This window comes from Suncus etruscus, chromosome X, assembly GCF_024139225.1.
Source record: "Suncus etruscus isolate mSunEtr1 chromosome X, mSunEtr1.pri.cur, whole genome shotgun sequence".
In the NCBI taxonomy this organism is placed as follows: Eukaryota; Metazoa; Chordata; class Mammalia; order Eulipotyphla; family Soricidae; genus Suncus; species Suncus etruscus.
The window spans coordinates 128,046,761-128,066,871 of NC_064868.1; the positions used below are offsets into that span (position 1 = coordinate 128,046,761).

General features: G+C 37.2%; 1 protein-coding gene across 5 annotated transcripts in view; it reads left to right on the plus strand.

The window, feature by feature from the left end:
• CHRDL1 (chordin like 1) overlaps positions 1-20,111 on the plus strand; it is a 174,195-nt gene that overhangs the window by 121,111 nt on the left and 32,973 nt on the right. For all 5 annotated transcript variants that reach the window (XM_049767595.1, XM_049767598.1, XM_049767596.1 and 2 more), the window contains one exon: positions 15,541-15,608. In XM_049767595.1, coding sequence (XP_049623552.1) covers positions 15,541-15,608 — 68 coding nt within the window. The remainder of the gene's footprint in view (positions 1-15,540; positions 15,609-20,111) is intronic.

Genomic DNA, 20,111 nt, shown 5'->3' on the forward strand with positions numbered 1-20,111 from the left:
GAACACTATCGTAGTGTCCATGACTTCCCAACCTATTCTTTAGCTGTTTCTGTAGGTCAAAGTATTAGAACATTATTATAGTCAATCTATAAATAGCAGTTAGTTTATCAACTGCTTAATTTAAACAGCTATATTCGTTGATGCAGGTCTCTTTGAAGTATAATAAAGAATATAAAGCTGCTGAAGATTTCACAGATGAATAGGACACTATTGAAACTTTTTGATCATCAAATTTAAACCAACATTGACTTGCTGCATGTTTACAATGAGTTGTGCAATGATCCTTTTCCATTTCACCATAATGGTTTGAAACAGATAATTTGTATTCTTCAGGATTGTCCTTAGAATCCATAATTATAAGGACTGGATAATTAAGTCTTAGACACTAGGGGGCGGATCTGGGTGCCAGAGCAGAAAAGTGTGGCATCCTGCAGTCTCCACATAAATGTCCCATTTTGTCACAGTAAAGCATCTGACCTGAACTCGCAGGGCTGGTTTTGTACCTCTTCCCCAGTTACTGGAGACATGATAATAATAATAATAATAATAATAATAATAATAATAATAATAATAATAATATGAGAAACAATCTCTGGCCCAATGGAATCCTTTGCCACTCCTCGGGCAAAGTTTAGGGGGTCTCCTTGGGCAGAGTCCATTGTGTCCTCTAGCAGGATAATTGTATCTGTTTTGCTTCCCCAACTTTGCCTCTGTACTGCATAGGGGCAGTAGAACTGCATGTTCAATATTCCTACAAGCATGTAGGAATCCCATGACATCTGCTCTCTCTCTCTAATGGGACATAATATAGCCTGACAATTTTCATTGGCATGTTCAAAGGCTAACTTTTGTTCGGACCTGTTGTGCTTCCTTGTCTTTAATCTGCCTTAAGATATCATCTGTCAGTTCCCTAGAAATTCTGCATATGGCTCTTAAATGTCCTGAAAGAGTTTTGTAAAGCTGCCCTTGAATTCAGCATCTGCATCAATTTTTCCCAAACTTTCAAAGCCGCATGGGGTAATTTAAACCTCTTGTTTATATCTGAGAAGGCCCTTCCCCTATTATCTGCTCATAGGACAATGGAACTCCTGCAACCATCTTCCCAGGGTGATCTAAGCTATTAAGCTCAGTTTTAACTCCTTCAGTAAACTAAATTTTGTACTATAAATATTGGGAAACATTTAGACAGGTATTAACTACAGTATTAAATTTCGAATGTCCATCTACTGTCATTCCAGGTAGCAAGGAATTCAACACAAAATGGAGAATTTGTACCATATTCCAAGCACTCTCTCTTAAATTGGCCAAGGTATTCCAGATTTAAACCCATTTTTTCTCTGATGAAAAGGAGCTGGTCCTGAGTCTATGTCAGTACGAAACTTCGAGGAGTCATGTGGGGGTCCCGTGGGTCTTGTCCCACACTGTCTGAAGAAGTGTGGAGGGGGCCAGGTTGGTTGTAATCTTACAGATTTGCTTTCTGACTCAGTATTCGATTGGACTTCACTATCTCATTTTTCACATTTGTTTCATCTAGTAAATCAATATCAGCTGCCAGTGGCTCCTCTGGCCTAGGTCACAAGGGTGGGAATTACCAGCTTCAGGGCCTTCCTTTTGACCACTGGGAAATCGCTTTTGTTTTCTAAAGTTGGAGACTTTAGAAACTGCACCGGGGCTTCAGAAACAGTTGAACACATTTCAGAAACAATTGGAGCAATTCTAGAAAGCTTGAGCTTTTTGCATTTCACCATACAGATAAACAATTAGGCTGATAAGAATCTACCAGAATAACCAATCTATAAATTACTACATCAGTATGTGTAGTTTACTAATTATAAATTACAATTATAAATTTATTAATTACTAATTATAAAGTCCTACTGGTGGAGGATAAATGGAGAATTCTTTTTTGACCCGGCCTGGCACCCGCACCGCCTAGGGCCTGGTGGGTCTGTAGGTTCAGGATAAAGGCCGGCTAGGAAATGATCTACAGCAGTCAGATGAAGTTTCAGGAGAAATCCAGGTTTTATTACAAGGCCCTAACCGCCATGTGTATATTCCTCGCATGGCCTTTAAACTAAGCAGTCTGGCTGGAATCTCTGCCTCCATTTTGTGTCTCCTTTCTACCTGTTGTGTCTTCCTTCATAAGTCTATCCCTCAACCCTCCCCTTAGACCACTCTTAATTACCAACCACAGACACCTCCCAACTGTGGGAGGGTCTCTCTTTCCAGGTGAAATAGGAAGTTGGGGAGGGGTAACCAGTATGTTTTACCTTGACTGTTGCAATAAATATGGTAGCAATATACTTGAAGAGAGGCCAGGGTCCTTGACCCAAATCCAAGCTATTTCCATAACTTTGAACCAAATAGAAGCTAATTGTAAAAACCACGGTGGAATTATCCACTTGAGCAACCATGAAATCACCCCAGGGAACATTTCACTAGATGAAACAGTAGCCTCATAACCCAATCCCAAGGAATTGGTGAGACACGGAGCAAATGTCGACCAGGAAATAATCCACACAAAGGGATCGAAGGGAATGGTACAGGTCCAGGAAAATTCCACCGCAAGATTTCTGCTCCTAACAAGGCCAGCAGGCAGATAGCTATATTGTGGGAAACTGAAACCACAAACAGATTCTGAGACTCAGGGTCTTTATTGGGGAGCAGAAGATCACACCCTGGAGTGAAGAAAAAGTAGGGTAAGGGACCAATCCAAAAGGAACTTCAATCCAATGAGTGATAAGCACCAGCAAAGAAGGATTATCCTGAATAGAATGAAGATTGGTTATACCAACGCAGATTAATCTTCATGGATATGTCATAAACTCACTGTACACTTTGTTCATTTGAGAGCGAAATTTACTTCCATAGCTTTAATTAGCCTACAAGAGATTTATGGAAGCAACAAGATTTATAAGCAATCCAAATTTTATCTGAGGCCTGACAATTTTTCAAATATGTGTATTTTTCAAATATGTGTTCTCCAGTTCTCCTATTACTCAAAATCAAGCATTATAGCTCCATGGGGTAGCACCCAGAGTACAATTGATATTTAAATAAACAACATATGGCTTTTTAAGGTTAAATGAATATTGTTTGACATACAGTACACTGGAGTTGTTCTTCACTTGATTTTGAAAGTTGATTAAAATTACATTTTGTTGTTTATCAAAATTACATATAATCCATCTGTTATCAATAAAATAATTATTTTGTTTCCTATTTTTTCAAAAGTCTTGGCTGAAAAAGAACTTACTCTTAAGACAATTTACCCAACAAATCAGAAAAATAAAGCAACTAATCAAGTTATATTGGGTTTCAGTGATTGCTTTTAATTTTATGATTTTTCTCTCTCAGATCAGGGTTACATTTTTCTATTCATAACCATTTTCAACTGGAAAATAATTTAACATTGCCTAGGATATATAAGTATATAAAAAGTATAAAGTCATTTGTTTATTGTTAACAAAGCATACAGTATTTTGACACAAAATTGAAATAAGGTCTATGACTTGCATACAGGATCAAATTTTATTTCAAGAATCTAATCTTAAATATATCTGTTATAATATCTAAAGTCATACTTAGATAAACCTCTTTTCAGCTTTCCAAAGAGACTCTGTCCATATTTGTAAAATCACTTCTACCTATACAATATGCAACCATTTAAAAAAGTAATTACATATTAAATTTTGTATAAACTGAATAGGATAGCTAATATGGTAAAAACTCGAGAAATTATGTATAGAATATTTCAGCTTCAGACATGTCCTTCAGCATCTTGAGTGGTAGGTAGTATAATATAGAAGGCAAGGCCTTTGCCTTGCATGCAGCTGACAAGGTTTCAATCTCTAGCACTCCATATTGTGCCCTGAGCCCTCCAGGAGTGATACCTGAGGAAATTATCAGGAATAAGTTCTGAACACTGCTGAGTGGCAAAAACGAGTGGATTTTACGATTCAGAAATTCTACTAGTTATGACATGAAAAAAATCATATTTCTTTTTGTTTTTCTTTTTTTGGGGCCCCACCCGTTCGACACTCAGGGGTTACTCATGGCTATGCGCTCAGAAGTCGCTCCTAGCATGGGGGGACCATATGGGCTGCTGGGGGATCGAACCGTGGTCAGTCATAGGCTAACATTTGCAAGGAAGATGCCTTACCTCTAGCGCCACTGCTCTGGCCCCCAAAAAATCTTACTCTATTTAAAAAAAACCATGGCTTTTTTATTGGAGGCACACTAAGCTATGTTCAAGTCTTATTCTTGGTCTTTTCCTCAGCAAGCATTTCTGATAGTGCCCAGGGTACCATATGTAGTTCCAGGATCAAATCCAGGGTCAGCTGCATCAGAAACAAGTATCTCATACCCTGGAGTATCTCTTAACTACCACCTTGCCCTCAGTAGTTTTTAATCAAGTGAAACACTTCAAAAGTTTAGTCACTTGCCTTCCAAAAAGTGCTTGGGAATTCAAACACAGGTTGTAAACCGCTTAACCAAATGTGTTTTGCACACACCCCTTTACTAGTGCAAATTTCCTGCAACAAATGTCCCCCATTTCCATCCTCCCAGATCCCCTGCCTGTCACAGATGTATGCGACAAGTCTGTGTTTATCTCTCTCCCTCTAACTTATTTCACTCAACATAATAGTCTCCATATCCATCCATGTATAGGCAAATATCGTGACTTCATTAATAGACAAGTTTGGAGACTTCATTATTTCTAACAGCTGTATAGTATTCCATTTTTTAGATGTACCAGTTTTTTTGTCACATATATTATGTTGGGCATCTGGGTTGTTTCCAGATTCTGGCTATCATACATAGTGCTACTGTGAACATAGGAGAGCAGAGGACATTATTGCATTGTGTTTTTGTGTTCCTAGTGTATATTCCTAGGAGTGGTATTGCTGGATCATATTGGAGCTCAATGTCCATATTTTTTTGTGTTTTTTTGGGGGGGTCACACGCGTTTGATGCTTAGGGTTTACTCCTGGCTAAACACTCAGAAATTGCCCCTGGCTTGGGGGGACCATATGGGACGCCAGGGGATCAAACGTTGGTCCTTCCTTGGCTAGCGCTTGCAAGGCAGACACCTTACCTCTAGCGCCACCTCTTCGGCCCCATCAATGTCCATATTTTAAGGAATATCCTTATTGTTTTCCCGAAAGGCTGGACTAGATGACATTCTCACCAGCAGTGAATTCCTTTCACCTCAAATCAATGTCAGCAGTGGCTGTTCTTGTTCTTGTGTGCCAGTCCCTGTGGCATTAGATGATACTTCATTGTTGTTTAGATTTGCAACTTCCTGATTATTAGTGACATTGTACATTGTTTTATTTGCCATTTGGCCATCTGTATTTATTCTTGTAAAAAAATCTATTCATTTTTTCTCCCAATTTTTGATGGTGTTAGAAGTTTTTTTCTTTTAAAGTTCTGTCAGTACCTTGTATATCTTAGATATTAGTCCCTTATCAGATGGATATTGGATGAATAGTTTCTCCCATTCTGTACATGACATTTTATCCAGTTGCTGTTTCTTTTGAAATGCAGAAGCTTCTCAGTTTTATGTAATCCATTTGTTTATCTCTGCATCTATTTGTTTAGAGACTGGTGTTTCTTCCTGAAGATTCTGTATGCTCGATGTCTCAGAGTGTTTTGCCTATATTTTATTCTATATGCCATATAATTTTAGATATTATATCAAGGTATTTAATCCATTTTGATTTGACCTTTTTGAATGGTGTTAAATAAAGGTCTGCATTCACTTTTTTGGATGTAGCTGACCAGTTGTTCCAGCGCCACTTGTTGAAGAGGCTTTCCTGCTCCAATCTGCATTTATTATCCTTCTTTTAAAGACTAATTTATTATATGACTGGGGGTCATTATTTGAATGATCTCATGGTCTGTATTTATTCTAATATCATGCTATTTAATGATTATTGCTTTGTAGTACAATTTAAAGTTGAGGACAGTGATGTCTCCCCTCTTTTTTCCTAATTGTTGCTTTAGATACTCTTGGGCCTATATTGTTCCAAAGTAATTACAGGAGTTTTGACCCACTTCTTTGAAGAATGTCATGGGTATCCATAGAGTGATTGCATTAAATCTGAATAATAATTTGGGCAAAATTTCCATTTTAATTATGTTAGTACTCACAATCTATGAACAGGGTATGTATCTCCATTTCCTTTTGTCCTCTATTATTTCTTGAAGCAATGTTTTATAGTTTCTTTGTATAGGTCCTTCACTTCTTTAGTTGACTCCAAGGTATTTTAATTTCTTCAAGCCTGAATGTAAATATGGCTGGATGAAGTTCTCTTGGCAAATCATTAATTTCATTGAATTTTGTCACTATACCCCACCACTGCCTTGTTACAAGTCTGCATTAAATCTTAGGAAGGCTTCTTTTAACGTTATTTACCTTTTTGAACTTGCTGCTTTCAGTATTCTATCCCAATCTAGGGAGGTTGTCATTTTGACTAGATGTGTCTTTGATGCTTTTCTTTGGATCTATTTTGGATGATACTCTTTGAGCATTTAGGATTTTATTGCATGCAATAAAAATTTCCCTGCAATGGTACCCTTGATTGTTGATACTTCATGGGGATTTTATTTCTGTGTCTTTGGAATCCCATAATTATTATATTGTTACTGCTGAGTTTACCAAAGACTTCTATTTTCATCTGTTTACATTGTTTGAGTATTTTCCCAATTTTCTGATCATTTGTTAGAGGCTCTTTTTTCAACCTCTTATTCCATATGGAATTGTTATGTATTTCATCTTCCAGTTCACTGATTTTTTTCTTCAGCCACTCTTTCTCTGTTGAATAGGCTTTCTAGTGAGATTTTCATTTAACCTACCAAGTTTTTCACTCCTGTTATTTCAGTTTATAGTTTTCTTATTTGCACTCTCAGACCCTCTTGATTCTTATTTGTGGCACATGCAGTTCTTTCCATACTTTCTTTGAGTTCTATGAACATTCTGCACATTTTTCTCTAAAGTTCTTATTTGAGAAGCAAAATATATCCTTGTTTATTTTGGGTCATCAGATCTACCATCTTTGTTCTCTAAGCATGCTGGAGGCCTGTGTTGTTTCCCCCATTGCTATGACTGTAGTGTGATATTTACTTTGTCCCTTGGTGTTCCTTAACATGGAGGAGCACGTGGCCACGAAGAAGAGTGAGTGGTGGCTCTCCACTGAATTGGATTCTGTTCCTCAACTGGGCACCACTGACATGGCTTCTGGGTCCCAAAGCCACAGGCTCTTCCACAGCAGCTTCTGTTTTCTCTGTGATGCTGTTCCCAAGCTCTGGATCCCACCTTAGATTCTTCCCTCACCTGGGCGCCATTAACTTGGCTTCTTCCATTCTTATTATTCACTTACCTCAGTCCATTTGCCCTAATTTTCTCTGCTCTTTTAATCGTGAATATGCTTCTCCATTGCTTCACAATTAAGAGTAGAGTTTAACTAGTTAAACATATCTTTAAAACACTGTTAACGGGAGGTTGAAAAACCTTTTAAATGCTAGCATCTAAATGCCAAAATTGACCTTTTCAGATGTTCATACAAAGTAAACATTTGATATCAGGACCGCTGTTAAATCTACATTTTAAAATGACAGTTTATAAAGGTTCCTTCACAGTTCTTTGATTATTCGTTTTCTGTTGAGTAATTGTTGTAATATTGTTTTTGCCTGTCATCCCACCTGGATCTTCCAGGTGGGGGTGATTAAGGAATGAAATAAAAAGCTTGTTGGGGAGGCATAGGGAGCTCTTTTGCCAGAACTGACTGCTGGTTCGGTTTGCTTTTTGGAGCTGGCTGCAACTGACAAAAGACTTTCCTTGCTGAACCTTTGGCCCCCTAATCTTTTGCATTCGTTGATTATTCACGTCGGATATTATTATCAAAGTCTCCCCCAAAAGGGGGGACAGAAGAATGGGATTCAATTTATCTTTTTGGTATTGGCAATACTATTATATCTGGATCAAAACCTAACAAAGATATTGATCTGAGTCTTGCTTTGATAATCAATTCTGAGATTAGTTGCAGGTAAGATATCACAGACTGAGGCTGTTTGTTATGTAAATACACCCATTCCAAAGGACCAGCCTGTTGCATTAAAGCTGCAGTAGGTGTTTCTTTTGTAGGGAAAATTAATAAAAATACCTTCTCTCCAGGGATAAATCTTAAAAGAAATGATTTTTGCAGTCTGTTCAAGAAAATGTCCAATTCATTTTTAGCAGCTTGTGTTAAATTTCTGGGACTATCTAATGCAGGATTACCTTCCAAAGTTTTAAACAGATTAAACAGCTCTGCATTTGAGATTCCTAATGCTGGGCGGAGCCAATTTACATCACCCAAAAGTTTCTGAAAGTCATTAAGCGTTTTAAGGTTCTCTTTTTTTATGGAAAGTTTTTGAGGACGTATTGATGTTCTGTCCAAAATAAAGCCCAAGTATTGATATGGTGGCATGGTCTGTATTTTTTCTAAAGCTATTTTCAGTCCTGCCATTTGCAAACAATTGATCACATAAGCATATAATTTCTGTAAATCTGTTTCATTATTCATTGTAATTAAAATATCATCGGTGTAATGATAAATTATAGCTTGGGGAAATCTTTCACGAGCAGGGCTCAAAATTTTGTCCACAAAATATTGACACATAGTTGGTGAATTTAGCATGCCCTGAGGGAGAACAGTCCATTGAAAACGCCTGCAAGGGTGAGTATTATTAATAGAAGGAACTGAGAATGCAAAACGGTGTTTATCATCTGGGTGAATAGGAATATGATAGAAGCAGTCTTTTAGGTCAATTATAATTAGTGGCCATTCCTTAGGGATTACTACAGGTGATGGTAAACCTGTCTGTAATTTTCCCATAGGTACCATAGATAAATTCACAGCTCTCAGATCCATTAACAATCTCCATTTACCAGATTTCTTTTTTATGGTAAATACAGGTGAATTCCATTGAGAAAACGAAGGCTCAATATGTCCTAATTTTAGCTGTTCTTCCACTAATTCTGTCAGCACCTTTAATTTATCAGTTTTAAGGGGCCACTGGCCTATCCAAATTGGTTCATCAGATTTCCATTTTATTTTTATTGGTGCTGGGGTTTTACTGGCAGTGGCCCCTACCAAAAATTTTGGGTTTTTAATTCAGAAGAAGGTTCAGGCTCACCTTGAGCTAATGGAATATGGAATTCTGCCTTCCATTGTTTATGCAAATCACGGCCCCACAGGGATGGTGAGAATGGGCCCACATGAGGTCTGATTATAGCCTTTTGATTTTCTGGGCCATAAAATACCATGGTTCTTGTGCTTAACAAGCAAGAACTCAGGCCTCCTATTCCTTTTAACGAATATGGAATTTCTTGCAGAGACCAATTTTTTGGCCATTCTTTATCAGAAATTACAGTGACCTGAGCACCTGTGTCTATCATGCCATTAAAGACTTGCCCTTCTATATTAAGTTTAATCATTGGATTTTCATCTTTACATTTAGTAATCAGAGCCACTAATGGGTTTTTGGCAGCCCCTGGATCTGTGCTTCCAAAACCTCCAGTTCTTATCTTATCTGAAGTCCCAAATTTAACATAAGGTATTATTACTATTTGGGCAATTGTCTCCCCTTTTTTGAAAGTCCAAGTAACAGGCACATTGATAACTACAATAATTTCTCCCTTTGAGTCTGAATCAATAACACCTGTGATTACTGATATACCTTTTACATTAAGGGAACTTCTGCCCAGAATCAAACCCATTGTATCTGGGGGTGGTGGTCCCACTATGCCTGTGTGTAGCATATAAGGGCATTCTCCTGGATAAATTGTAATGTCCACTGGGCAAGTTATATCAAGCCCAGCACTGCCCACAGTGGCATGTGTTAATTCACTGATTGAAATTAATCTTCTTGGGCTGGGCTGGGGAGAATTATGGTTTGATGACTTTGCCCCTGATTTGTAAGGGCCTGGGGATTGGCCCTGTAGCCGTTTCCCTGTTTTTTAATTGTAGATCCTGGAGGAACTGAATTTAACAAAAGATGGCAATTCCTTTTAATATGCCCTTGTTTTCCACAATGGTAACAGGAAAATTGTCTTCTAGGGTTTGTATTAAAAGTTCTTCCTATGTTATTACTATGGGGATTTCCAGATCTACAGTCTTTCGCCCAGTGGTAACCCTTATTACATTTTGGGCAGAGACCTGGTTTTCGGGCAAGTTTTTGTCCCCTTTGGTAAAGAGGTATATTTCCTTTAGTAATTGCAAAGGTTTGCACCTGATCTGAATTTGCTAATGAATGGGGTATATCATAAACATTCCTACAGGCATATAAAAATTCATTTAAATCAGCTTTTTCCTGCAACGGAGCCAATACCAATTTGCAAGCTGAATTAGCATTATGATAAGCCAAACATTTTTCTAGAAATTTCCTCACCTCATCATTTTTAACTTGTATTTTTAAAGCATCTTTGAGTTTAGCCACAAATTCTACATAAGGCTCTTGGGGACCTTGGATGATTCTTAAAAAGGTTCCCTCACCAGTACTGTTAGTATCAATTCTTTCCCATGCAGATAATGCAATGTCTTTAATTATTTTTGAGATTTCCTTTGGTAAAGCTGCTTGTGTCTGTATATCTGAATATTGATTTTCTCCCATTAATAATTCATATGAGAGATTAACCCCTGCCACTCGTTTTTTGGTTCCATCTGGACTATATAGTTTGGATTTCACACCCTCTGCATATAACATTTCCCATTCAGTTCGCTGTTTAGATGGCAGGCATATTTCAGCAAGTTTTTTAAAGTCATGCAGAGTCCAAATTGATTTTCGACACCACATGCTTAGCACCTCCTGACAATATGGAGAGGTAGCCCCATATTCTTTACATGCTTTCTTAAACCGTTCTACATCCTCCATTTCAAGAGGTTCATAATTTGAAACATATACTGTTTGAAATGGAGTTGAGGCCGGATTAGCAGAAGTACCTTGCACAGGACTCTGATGCCTGAGGTGTGGAATACTAGAATGTGGTTCATTGTCTGAGTTGGCATTAACATGTGAGTCCATACTGTGAACAGAATCAGGACTCCCTTGTGGACTTAGCACTGGAGGCTGATCATCAGTGTCAAGATCTTGATTTGGATTATGAGTATCTAAATTACGTGTCCGAGTTGATTTTTTACCGGCAAAAATACCTATACTTTTGCTGCCAGTGTTAGATTTATCAGCCTGTATCTTAGTCTGAATTTTCGTAGGAAAAATTTTTTTATTGTCCATACTGGTCATCACTTTACAATTTCCACATTGTCTATTTCCTAACCACCAGCCAATGACTATGCATATGGTAGTCATATTAGCCAACACAGAAATTCCACAAACTATGACTAATGGAGACCACTCAAGCAATGCAAATATTGGAGTAGAAATTTTTGATTGAATTGTAAGCAGCAACCATCCAATGACAATGATATTTACTAGTATCAAACCAAGTGGTTTATATCCAAGCAGAGTAATGCACTTGAGTAATGCCGAACCGATGTATTTAATAACAGATGGCATAGTGAGTGTGAGTATCCATAATAACCATCCAAGGATCTCCAGAGGTGATTTCCAATAAAACATGTCACTTACAGTTCCAGAGGGTCCAGATTCACCTGTTCCGGGCGCCAAATGTGGGGGGAGGTCAAACCCCTTGTTGATGGTCTCCAAGTCAAAGAATGATTCCCAAAAAGATAAATTGAATCCCATTCTTCTGTCCCCCCTTTTGGGGGAGACTTTGATAATAATATCCGACGTGAATAATCAACGAATGCAAAAGATTAGGGGGCCAAAGGTTCAGCAAGGAAAGTCTTTTGTCAGTTGCAGCCAGCTCCAAAAAGCAAACCGAACCAGCAGTCAGTTCTGGCAAAAGAGCTCCCTATGCCTCCCCAACAAGCTTTTTATTTCATTCCTTAATCACCCCCACCTGGAAGATCCAGGTGGGATGACAGGCAAAAACAATATTACAACAATTACTCAACAGTTTTCTTTAGGCTACCTAGATTCAGTTTTAACATCACATCTTAGTGTTAAAATATAGTAGAGTGTATTACTATTGTAATCTTGGGATAAAGCCCTAATCCCTGTAAACATTGTCTCTGCTACATGAAGAAAGATCTTTACTATCATTGATACATCTGTTCAACTTAATGTATTGCCCCTTTGTCATTTTATTTTTAACCTGTGGACTGTGAAGATCTATGTCAGCAGGAAAATTGAGTAAGCCAAAACAAAAGCAGTGTCTGCAATAGCAAAAAGGGTTTGTCCTTGGTTGCATTCCAGGTATCTTGCAGCAAATTTTTCCATTAATCGATCAATTTTTGAGCTTCCCCTGGAAGACGAATCCTTCCAAAAACATGCAAAGGGCTGAAAAAAAGTCCTTTCCTGAGAAGTCATGTTGGTTCACATATGCATACATGACTTCTTTGTTAATGTGTTTTTATCTCCCAGGAATTCACCTACTTGAGTAGAAGCTTATCTTTCCTCTTGATGTAAAAGCTGGGTGATATCTTCAGGTGTGGTTCCAAGCATTCCTTGTTCCTGGAGGTACTGTATTCCTCTCTTTGGCTTCTCATTAAATAAATCTATCCCTTGTTCTATAATTTCTTTTTGTTGCTTCAAAACTTCAAACTGTTCTGGATCATCAGTACCAGACATCTGTGTCCTATAGCTGCCTATTCCTGATGATGATGTTGACTCCAGAGAATTTAAAATTCTGTATCAGTTTATTGTCTCAGGGTGTATGATTTGACTTATCTCTAGCTCTGAGGGCTTTTCTTGACCAAGAGTTGTCTGAGAGTTAGGATTCATGTACTGATCCTTGCTCCATTCAACCATACATTTCAAAATGAACACTAAACATTCTAATCCAGGGGTCTCAAACTCAATTTACCTGTGGGCTGCAGGAGGCAAAGTCGGGGTGATCCTTGAGTGCAAAGTCAGTAGTAAGCCTTGAACATTGGGAAGTGCGACCCAAACAACTAAAACAAAACAAAACAAAAAAGATTCCTCTAGGGCAGGGCCACAAAATGTTGTATGGAGGGCCATTTGTGGCCCACGGGCCACAAGTTTGAGACCCCTGTTAATCCTTTTTTCCATAGGCTATATTCCTGAACATTACTTATACCCAGTTCTTGACTGCCCTGTCCCCTTCAATGGAAGGAAGGAAGGAAGGAAGGAAGGAAGGAAGGAAGGAAGGAAGGAAGGAAGGAAGGAAGGAAGGAAGGAAGGAGGGAGGGAGGGAGGGAGGGAGGGAAGGAAGGAAGGATGGAAGAAAGGAAGGAAAAGGAAGGAAGAAAGGAAGGAGGAAGGAAGGAGGAAGGAAGGAAGGAAGGAAGGAAGGAAGGAAGGAAGGAAGGAAGGAAGGAAGGAAGGAAGGAAGGAAGGAAGGAAGGAAGGAAGGAAGGAAGGAAGGAAGGAGGAACGAAGGACACCCACAAAACTTTCTGTTTTCAGATCTCTGGTCTCACAATTACATTTGCCTCAGACATAAGTTAGAAACACTGTGATCAGGTTTGCAACTCTAGAGTCCCTATATACTATTTTCTCCTATGCTGTCCCTTTGCTTTCTCCTTTGCTTTCCTCGAAGTTATTGTTATTTTCCAGCAGAAACTAATCAGTTCTTTCCTCTCATCTGATTTTGTCTTTTTTTTATCTATTTGTAGTAAATAATATTCATAGCTATCACGCATTCCTTCAAGATCCTATTGTTTGGCCATCCAAATTTGAGTGTTCATTACCAAGAGAGACTTTCACAAATATCATTTTTACCATAGGTACCTTTACATAAAAATTGTAACCACACCAGACATTAGTTCTTCTAACACATTTTCAAGTTTACAACACAGTTATTTATCCACCCTTATCTATTTCAGCACCCCTTTATCCTTTTCTCACCATTCTTTTCTCTTTTTCTTTTCCTTTTTTTCTTCCCACTGTCCTTTTTGGCTGTTTCACTTTTGGTTTCTACTCAGCCATGCCTTATATTTCTAGTATGTGGCTTGGTTTCAAAACTCTCGTCCTTTGTAAATGGTTTTCTTTTGGTTGAAATTGCTTCATCATATGTTATTTTCTATTTAAAGCCCCAAAATATACTTAATTTTTTGGTTTTTAAAATATCTTAAGAGTTATGTTGGGAAGATTTACTTAACTATATATGACTATTTATTCCTTAATATTTCTTAGATTCTATTTGTATTTCCAGGTACTATCATGTGTGTTTGTGTGTAGGCTTTTTTATATTTATATTTATATCTATATTTTTATTTCCAACTAAATTTAAACTATCTTTAGAGCACAGACTCAAAGTAATTACTATTTTCCTCATTTAGCATCAGTATTTTTACCCAATAAGTATTGAAGCATGTTAATTGTCTTCTGCCTTATATTCTAGACATAAACATGGGTAAAGTAATCTTCAATCTTATAGTCAGGGTTTACTCATAGCCTGCATGAAATCTCAGGCATGGAATAACAATGAAAAGGCAAGTGTATTATTGCCAATCATATAATTCTGTGTTTTGACTGCTATTCCATTAATAAAGTATATTGAGGACCTCAAAGTGTGTCCTATTACATACTAAGATTTCTAGTTCAGTTATACTCAAACTTCTGCAACCAATAGATTTTCCAGGATGGATAACCAATGATTTCAAGGAGAAAGGGTACCCTTGGAAAATATCTAACAGCATAAACCGTAGTTAATGTTTACTATTCATTTATCTAACATATAAATTGAATGCAAACTACAAGCCTACTATTGTTCCAGGTGCAAAGGTTACATCAGTGAACATAATAAAATAGCAGTCTTTTAATTGAATCAATGAGAAACAGCATACAATAAGCAAGATAAATAAAATATATAGAATTCAAGATTGTATTGAGTTAAGAGTAAAAAGTGAAGAGGAAATATGAAATATATTGGAAGCAAAAGAGAATCACTAAATGCCCTTTGACAAATAAATGGGGAATATAATCTATGAGAAAGATGTTTCAAAAAATAAAGAACATCTTGAATATTGGTGATGCGATTCTATCCTAACTTCCAAATCCTGCCATAACTTCTCAAAGGAATAATGGCAAAATTTACCATACACAACAGACCAAATTTTAAAGACTTTTAATTTAGATTTTAAATGCAAGTTAAATATGAGCTGCAAAATACTTAACTGTCAATGGCATAAAATGAGCAAAAGTGGTGGTGATGGTTCTATTAAGTTGGAAAGAAATGATTTTCCTTTTTATTTTTCAAAATCTGGAAGATGGTTCTTGAATTATCTATTTTATAAAGTGGCAGCTTTCTTCAGAGTTGTTTTGAAAAATGAAGCACACCCATAGAGAAATCTTTCAGTATTATTTTTCGAAGGACTACCACAAAAGCTAAACATGTGTGGGGAACTTTCAGATCAGAGAACCAAAAACGTTTCTCAGTCACAAGGATTCTCTGTTTTTCTTTTTTATATGTGTATGATTCTTTTGTTCTTTTGTTTTAATAAACAGGTAATGGAGAATTATCATGGGAACATGCAGATGGTGATATCTTTCGGCAGCCTTCCAACAGAGAAGCAGTAAGTGTGAATCGTTCATCTACTTAAACACTACAACACCAGGCCAAACTTTCCTCTTCTCATGGATATTATCCAAGAAAATCCATAAAAGACTCCATTTCTAACATGATATTTTCCTCTTCCTCATAAATTTAAATGCCATAACTACCAACCTATAACCATATAAGTACACTGCATAATTAAGTGCACTAGGGCAAGGACTTGAACCAAAGTAAAAGAAAGAAAAGTAGAAACACGTAAGAGTCCTCCCTTTCCTAGCTCAGAAGTTGTTAGCTTTTTAGGGTGATCTTATGCAAGGTAGGCAATTCACTAACCCTATCTTTATTCAATCAACAGTGAGGAAATGCTGTGTTGTTTTAAGATAGGTCAGCCCATCTTTTAGGGAGAAATACCTGGGTCATGTCCACATGCACCTTCTCTAAGTCTTTGTCCCTTAGTCATACAGTTTGAAAAAGGAAAAGTATCAGGCTGGATTCTCTTTTTTTCACACTAAAACATTTCATGACATCTTCATCTTACTGAGAATCTCAGAATAAACCTTGAGTAAACATCTCTCTACATGTAGTAATGGCATCTGTTGCTCATTTGTATCTTTAAGCCATTAACAAAATAGAAATCATTTAAAATCCAGAGGTGTTCCACGACAAGTATCATACTAAAAGGACTTCTAAATGTATTCAGGGTAGACAAAGATGTCTGTTACACACTTAGCGTTATTATTTTATTATTATTACTATTACTACTACTACTTTGGTTTTGGGCTACACCCGGTAACACTCAGGGTTTCCTCCTGGCTATGAGCTCAGAAATTGCTCCTGGCTTGAGGGACCATATGGGATGCCCGGGAATCGAACTAATGTCCGTCCTAGGTTAGCTCATGCAAGCGAAACACCCTACCACTTGTGCCACCACTTCGGCCCACACATTTAGAATTATTTATTGCACCTTTGAATGGAAAAATGTTTACAGGGGCATTTAATGCATCAAAAAATCTCTTAAAGGTACAATAGGGGCCCGAGCAATAATATAGTTGTTAAGATCCTTGCATGTGGTAAACAATGGTCTGATCTCTGGCACCAACAGGAGTGATTCTTGAGCATAGATACAAATGTAAGCCCTGAGCACACCTGAGTGTACCAAAAAAATAACAATTGATATAGGTGGTCAAATTATATATCAAGAGTATTTTGGTTAGACACACAAAATTTTTGGTGTGCTGTGCTGTTATTACTAGAATATCAAAAACAGTTAACTGGAGAGATTTCCAATACATATTATGTAAAGAAAACAAGGGGCAGGATATAATCTATACTGATATATCCTTCTGTAAAAATTGCATATAAGAATACATGTAATGCACCTGGAAGTATGCAGTGTGCAAATAGTAGTCATCTCATTGTGATATAGACATAGATAATGGTAGTTTTTGAACTTACTGTTAACCTGTGTATGATGTAACATGTTTCATTGAGCATGCGTTTACTTTGTAACAAATTAATTTACATTAAAAGAGTTCCTAAAACCTTGGAAATTATTTTTCAACAGGAAATGGATTTAAGACAGGGTTCTGGAGAATTTTATGCATACCCATGGATAACAAGGGTGTTATTTATATTTAGGATGCTATTTAGGGAGAATCTGAAATTTCTGGTATAAATATAAGTGTTTTTTAGACTATGCTTTCAGATCTTCACATGTGGCTCTTTTTGTCTTGCATGCCACCATCTTTCCAACATCTTTAAGAGAGGAACGATACTGATTTGCTTCAATTTTTAATCATATCATCTGAAAACATTTCTGAATGAGTATAAAATAATTGCATGCCTCGTAGAAAACAATATTTATATCTTTAAAACATAGCACTTCTAACAGAAAGAGGGATTTTTAAATTTCCAGATTAAGACAGAGTTTGAGGAAATATTTCATCCACAAAGTTTTAACTTGATGTTAAATAGATTTGTTCCAAATCCTGATATGAAATGTTTTCAGCTTCATGTTTCCATGTGAATATTTTCACAGTACCAATTTCATATTATAGAACGAAGCTGAGAGAAGCTAATTTACACAATCATATGCCATTCTAAACCATATTTCAGACTCACACACCTTAAGCATCTTACTTAAACTGGGGACCTGAGCTGCTGGAATTGATCTTCTATTTCCTGAATCAAAGAAGGGATTGATATAGTTATTGATTTTTAGAGATGTTCAAGACCTATCTTTAGAAACAAATATTTTGACCTTACAGACCAAAATGTCAAGATGGTTACATATTAGTATTTTCTTTGTTCTAAAAGTAGGACATATTGCGGGATATTATTTGAATGTTACCACTAAGTAACATCTATTTAAAGTAAAACTGGCACACGTTAGGCAACAAGTAAATACATACTAAATGAATGTATGTGGATGGTGGAGGAAAATGGGGGTTGGGACTTACAAAAATGTTAATACAAACTAAGCTGTCTTAAATTTGAAATACATCTTTTAAATTTTTTTCTTTGATCTTGACCAGCTAAATACTAAAAGGTAGGAGGCTTTCTTCTGAGCATCTTTTGCAGATATCATTTTCAATATGTGAGGGGGAAAGGCAGCCGTAAAAGCACATAAAATACTCAGTATATTGGGACTGGAGTGATTGCACAGCTGATAGGGAATTTGTATTTCAAGAGGCTTACCCGGGTTAAATCTCCAGCATCCCATATGGTCCCCCAAGAGTGCCAGACAGGAGCGATATCTGAGTGCAGAGCCAGAAGTAACCCCTGAGTGCTGCCACTTGTGGCCTCAAAACTATATATATATATATATATATATAATGTTTCACACTAGAGGGAATAATCAATGCTTCAGTGTAATGAAGCATTGTTTTATGTTTTCAAATAAACTGAGAAACCATTCATGTTCCAAATTTTATGAATTTCTCAGGAAGGAGAATCAGGGTTAAGTATTATTCCATTATAAAAACCTGAAACAGTTAGTATTTGACTTCCAGACCATAATTTCACATGAACTTGTCCTCCAAGATCATCAGGGAAGAGAGAGGTGGGGGAGGAAGGAAGGAGAAATAGAGATAGAGATAGAAAAGAAAAAAACACTCACTCTGAGGACTGTCAGATAGAGGCAGCAGAAGAGTTTGCTTCACGGCCACGCAATCTTTCTAACAAATGAACCCCACCACAACACGCAGGAAAAACCACACTACAAGCGTGACAATGGGGGAAAACTCGCAGGCAAACACCATCCACAGAGAATGAAGATGAAAGCTCGGATGACCTAACAAATTCCAACCACCTGATTAACCTTTCAGATAAGGAGTTTAGAATAAAAATATGGAAGATGTTCGTAGAACTCAAAAAAAAAATAGATCGATCTGAAGAGAACACAAAGACAGAAATCAAAAAACTCCAAACTGAAATAACAAATCTGAAAAACACGGTTGCTCAACTGAAAACCTCAATGGATAGCGTCGCCAACAGGGTATCAGCAGCTGAGGAGAGAATCGAAGTACTGTAAGATCTGATGCAGAAAAAGTCAACACAACAGAAGAAATTGAAAAGAACCTTAAGACAAATGAACAGGCAATGGAAAAAGTACTCAAGGCATGCGAACAGATGAAAATAGAAGTCATTGATAAACTCAACAGAAACAACATAAGAATCATTGGAGTCCCAGAAACACAGGAAGGAGATCTCAAGGAAGAATCAACTGTCAAAGACATCATCAAAGAGATACTCCCAGAGTTAAAGACTACATGCAATCAAATCCTGCATGTCCGAAGAGTACCAGCTAAAAGAGAATCAAAGAAAAACATCCCAAGACATATCCTCATTACAATGACAAATCCCATAGAGATAGAATACTGAAAGCAGCAAGATCAAAGAGAAAAATTACATTCAAAGTAGGATACCTAAGACTTGCAGCAGACATGTCACAAGAAACTCTCAAGGCCAGAAGACAGTGGTGGGATACTGTGACAAGACTGAATGAAATGAATGCCTCACCAAGAATACTGCACCCAGCCCGACTCACGTTCATGTTTGAAGGAAGAATACACAGCTTCATGGATAAACAACAGCTCAGAAACTTCAGAGATGATAAGCCAGCCTTAATGGAAAAACTGACAGGTCGACTCTAAGACAAGAGAGACAAACAAACACAGCAAACTTATCTACAAAGATGACATTAAATCCTATGACAATCATCTCCCTCAATGTCAATGGACTAAATTCACCAATTAAAAGACAGAGTGGCAAAATGGGTCAAAAAGATGAATCCAACCTTCTGCTGCCTACAAGAAACACATCTGAATAGTCAGAACAAACATAGACTCAAAATCAAATGATGGAAGAAAATCATCCAAGCAAACAACAACCTCAAAAAAGTTGGTGCGGTCAGATTAATATCTGATGGTGCCACACAAACTCAAATATCTTGGAGTCAACTTGACCAAAGGTGTGATGGACCTATAAAAAGAAAACTATAAAGCCTTGCTCCAAGAAATAA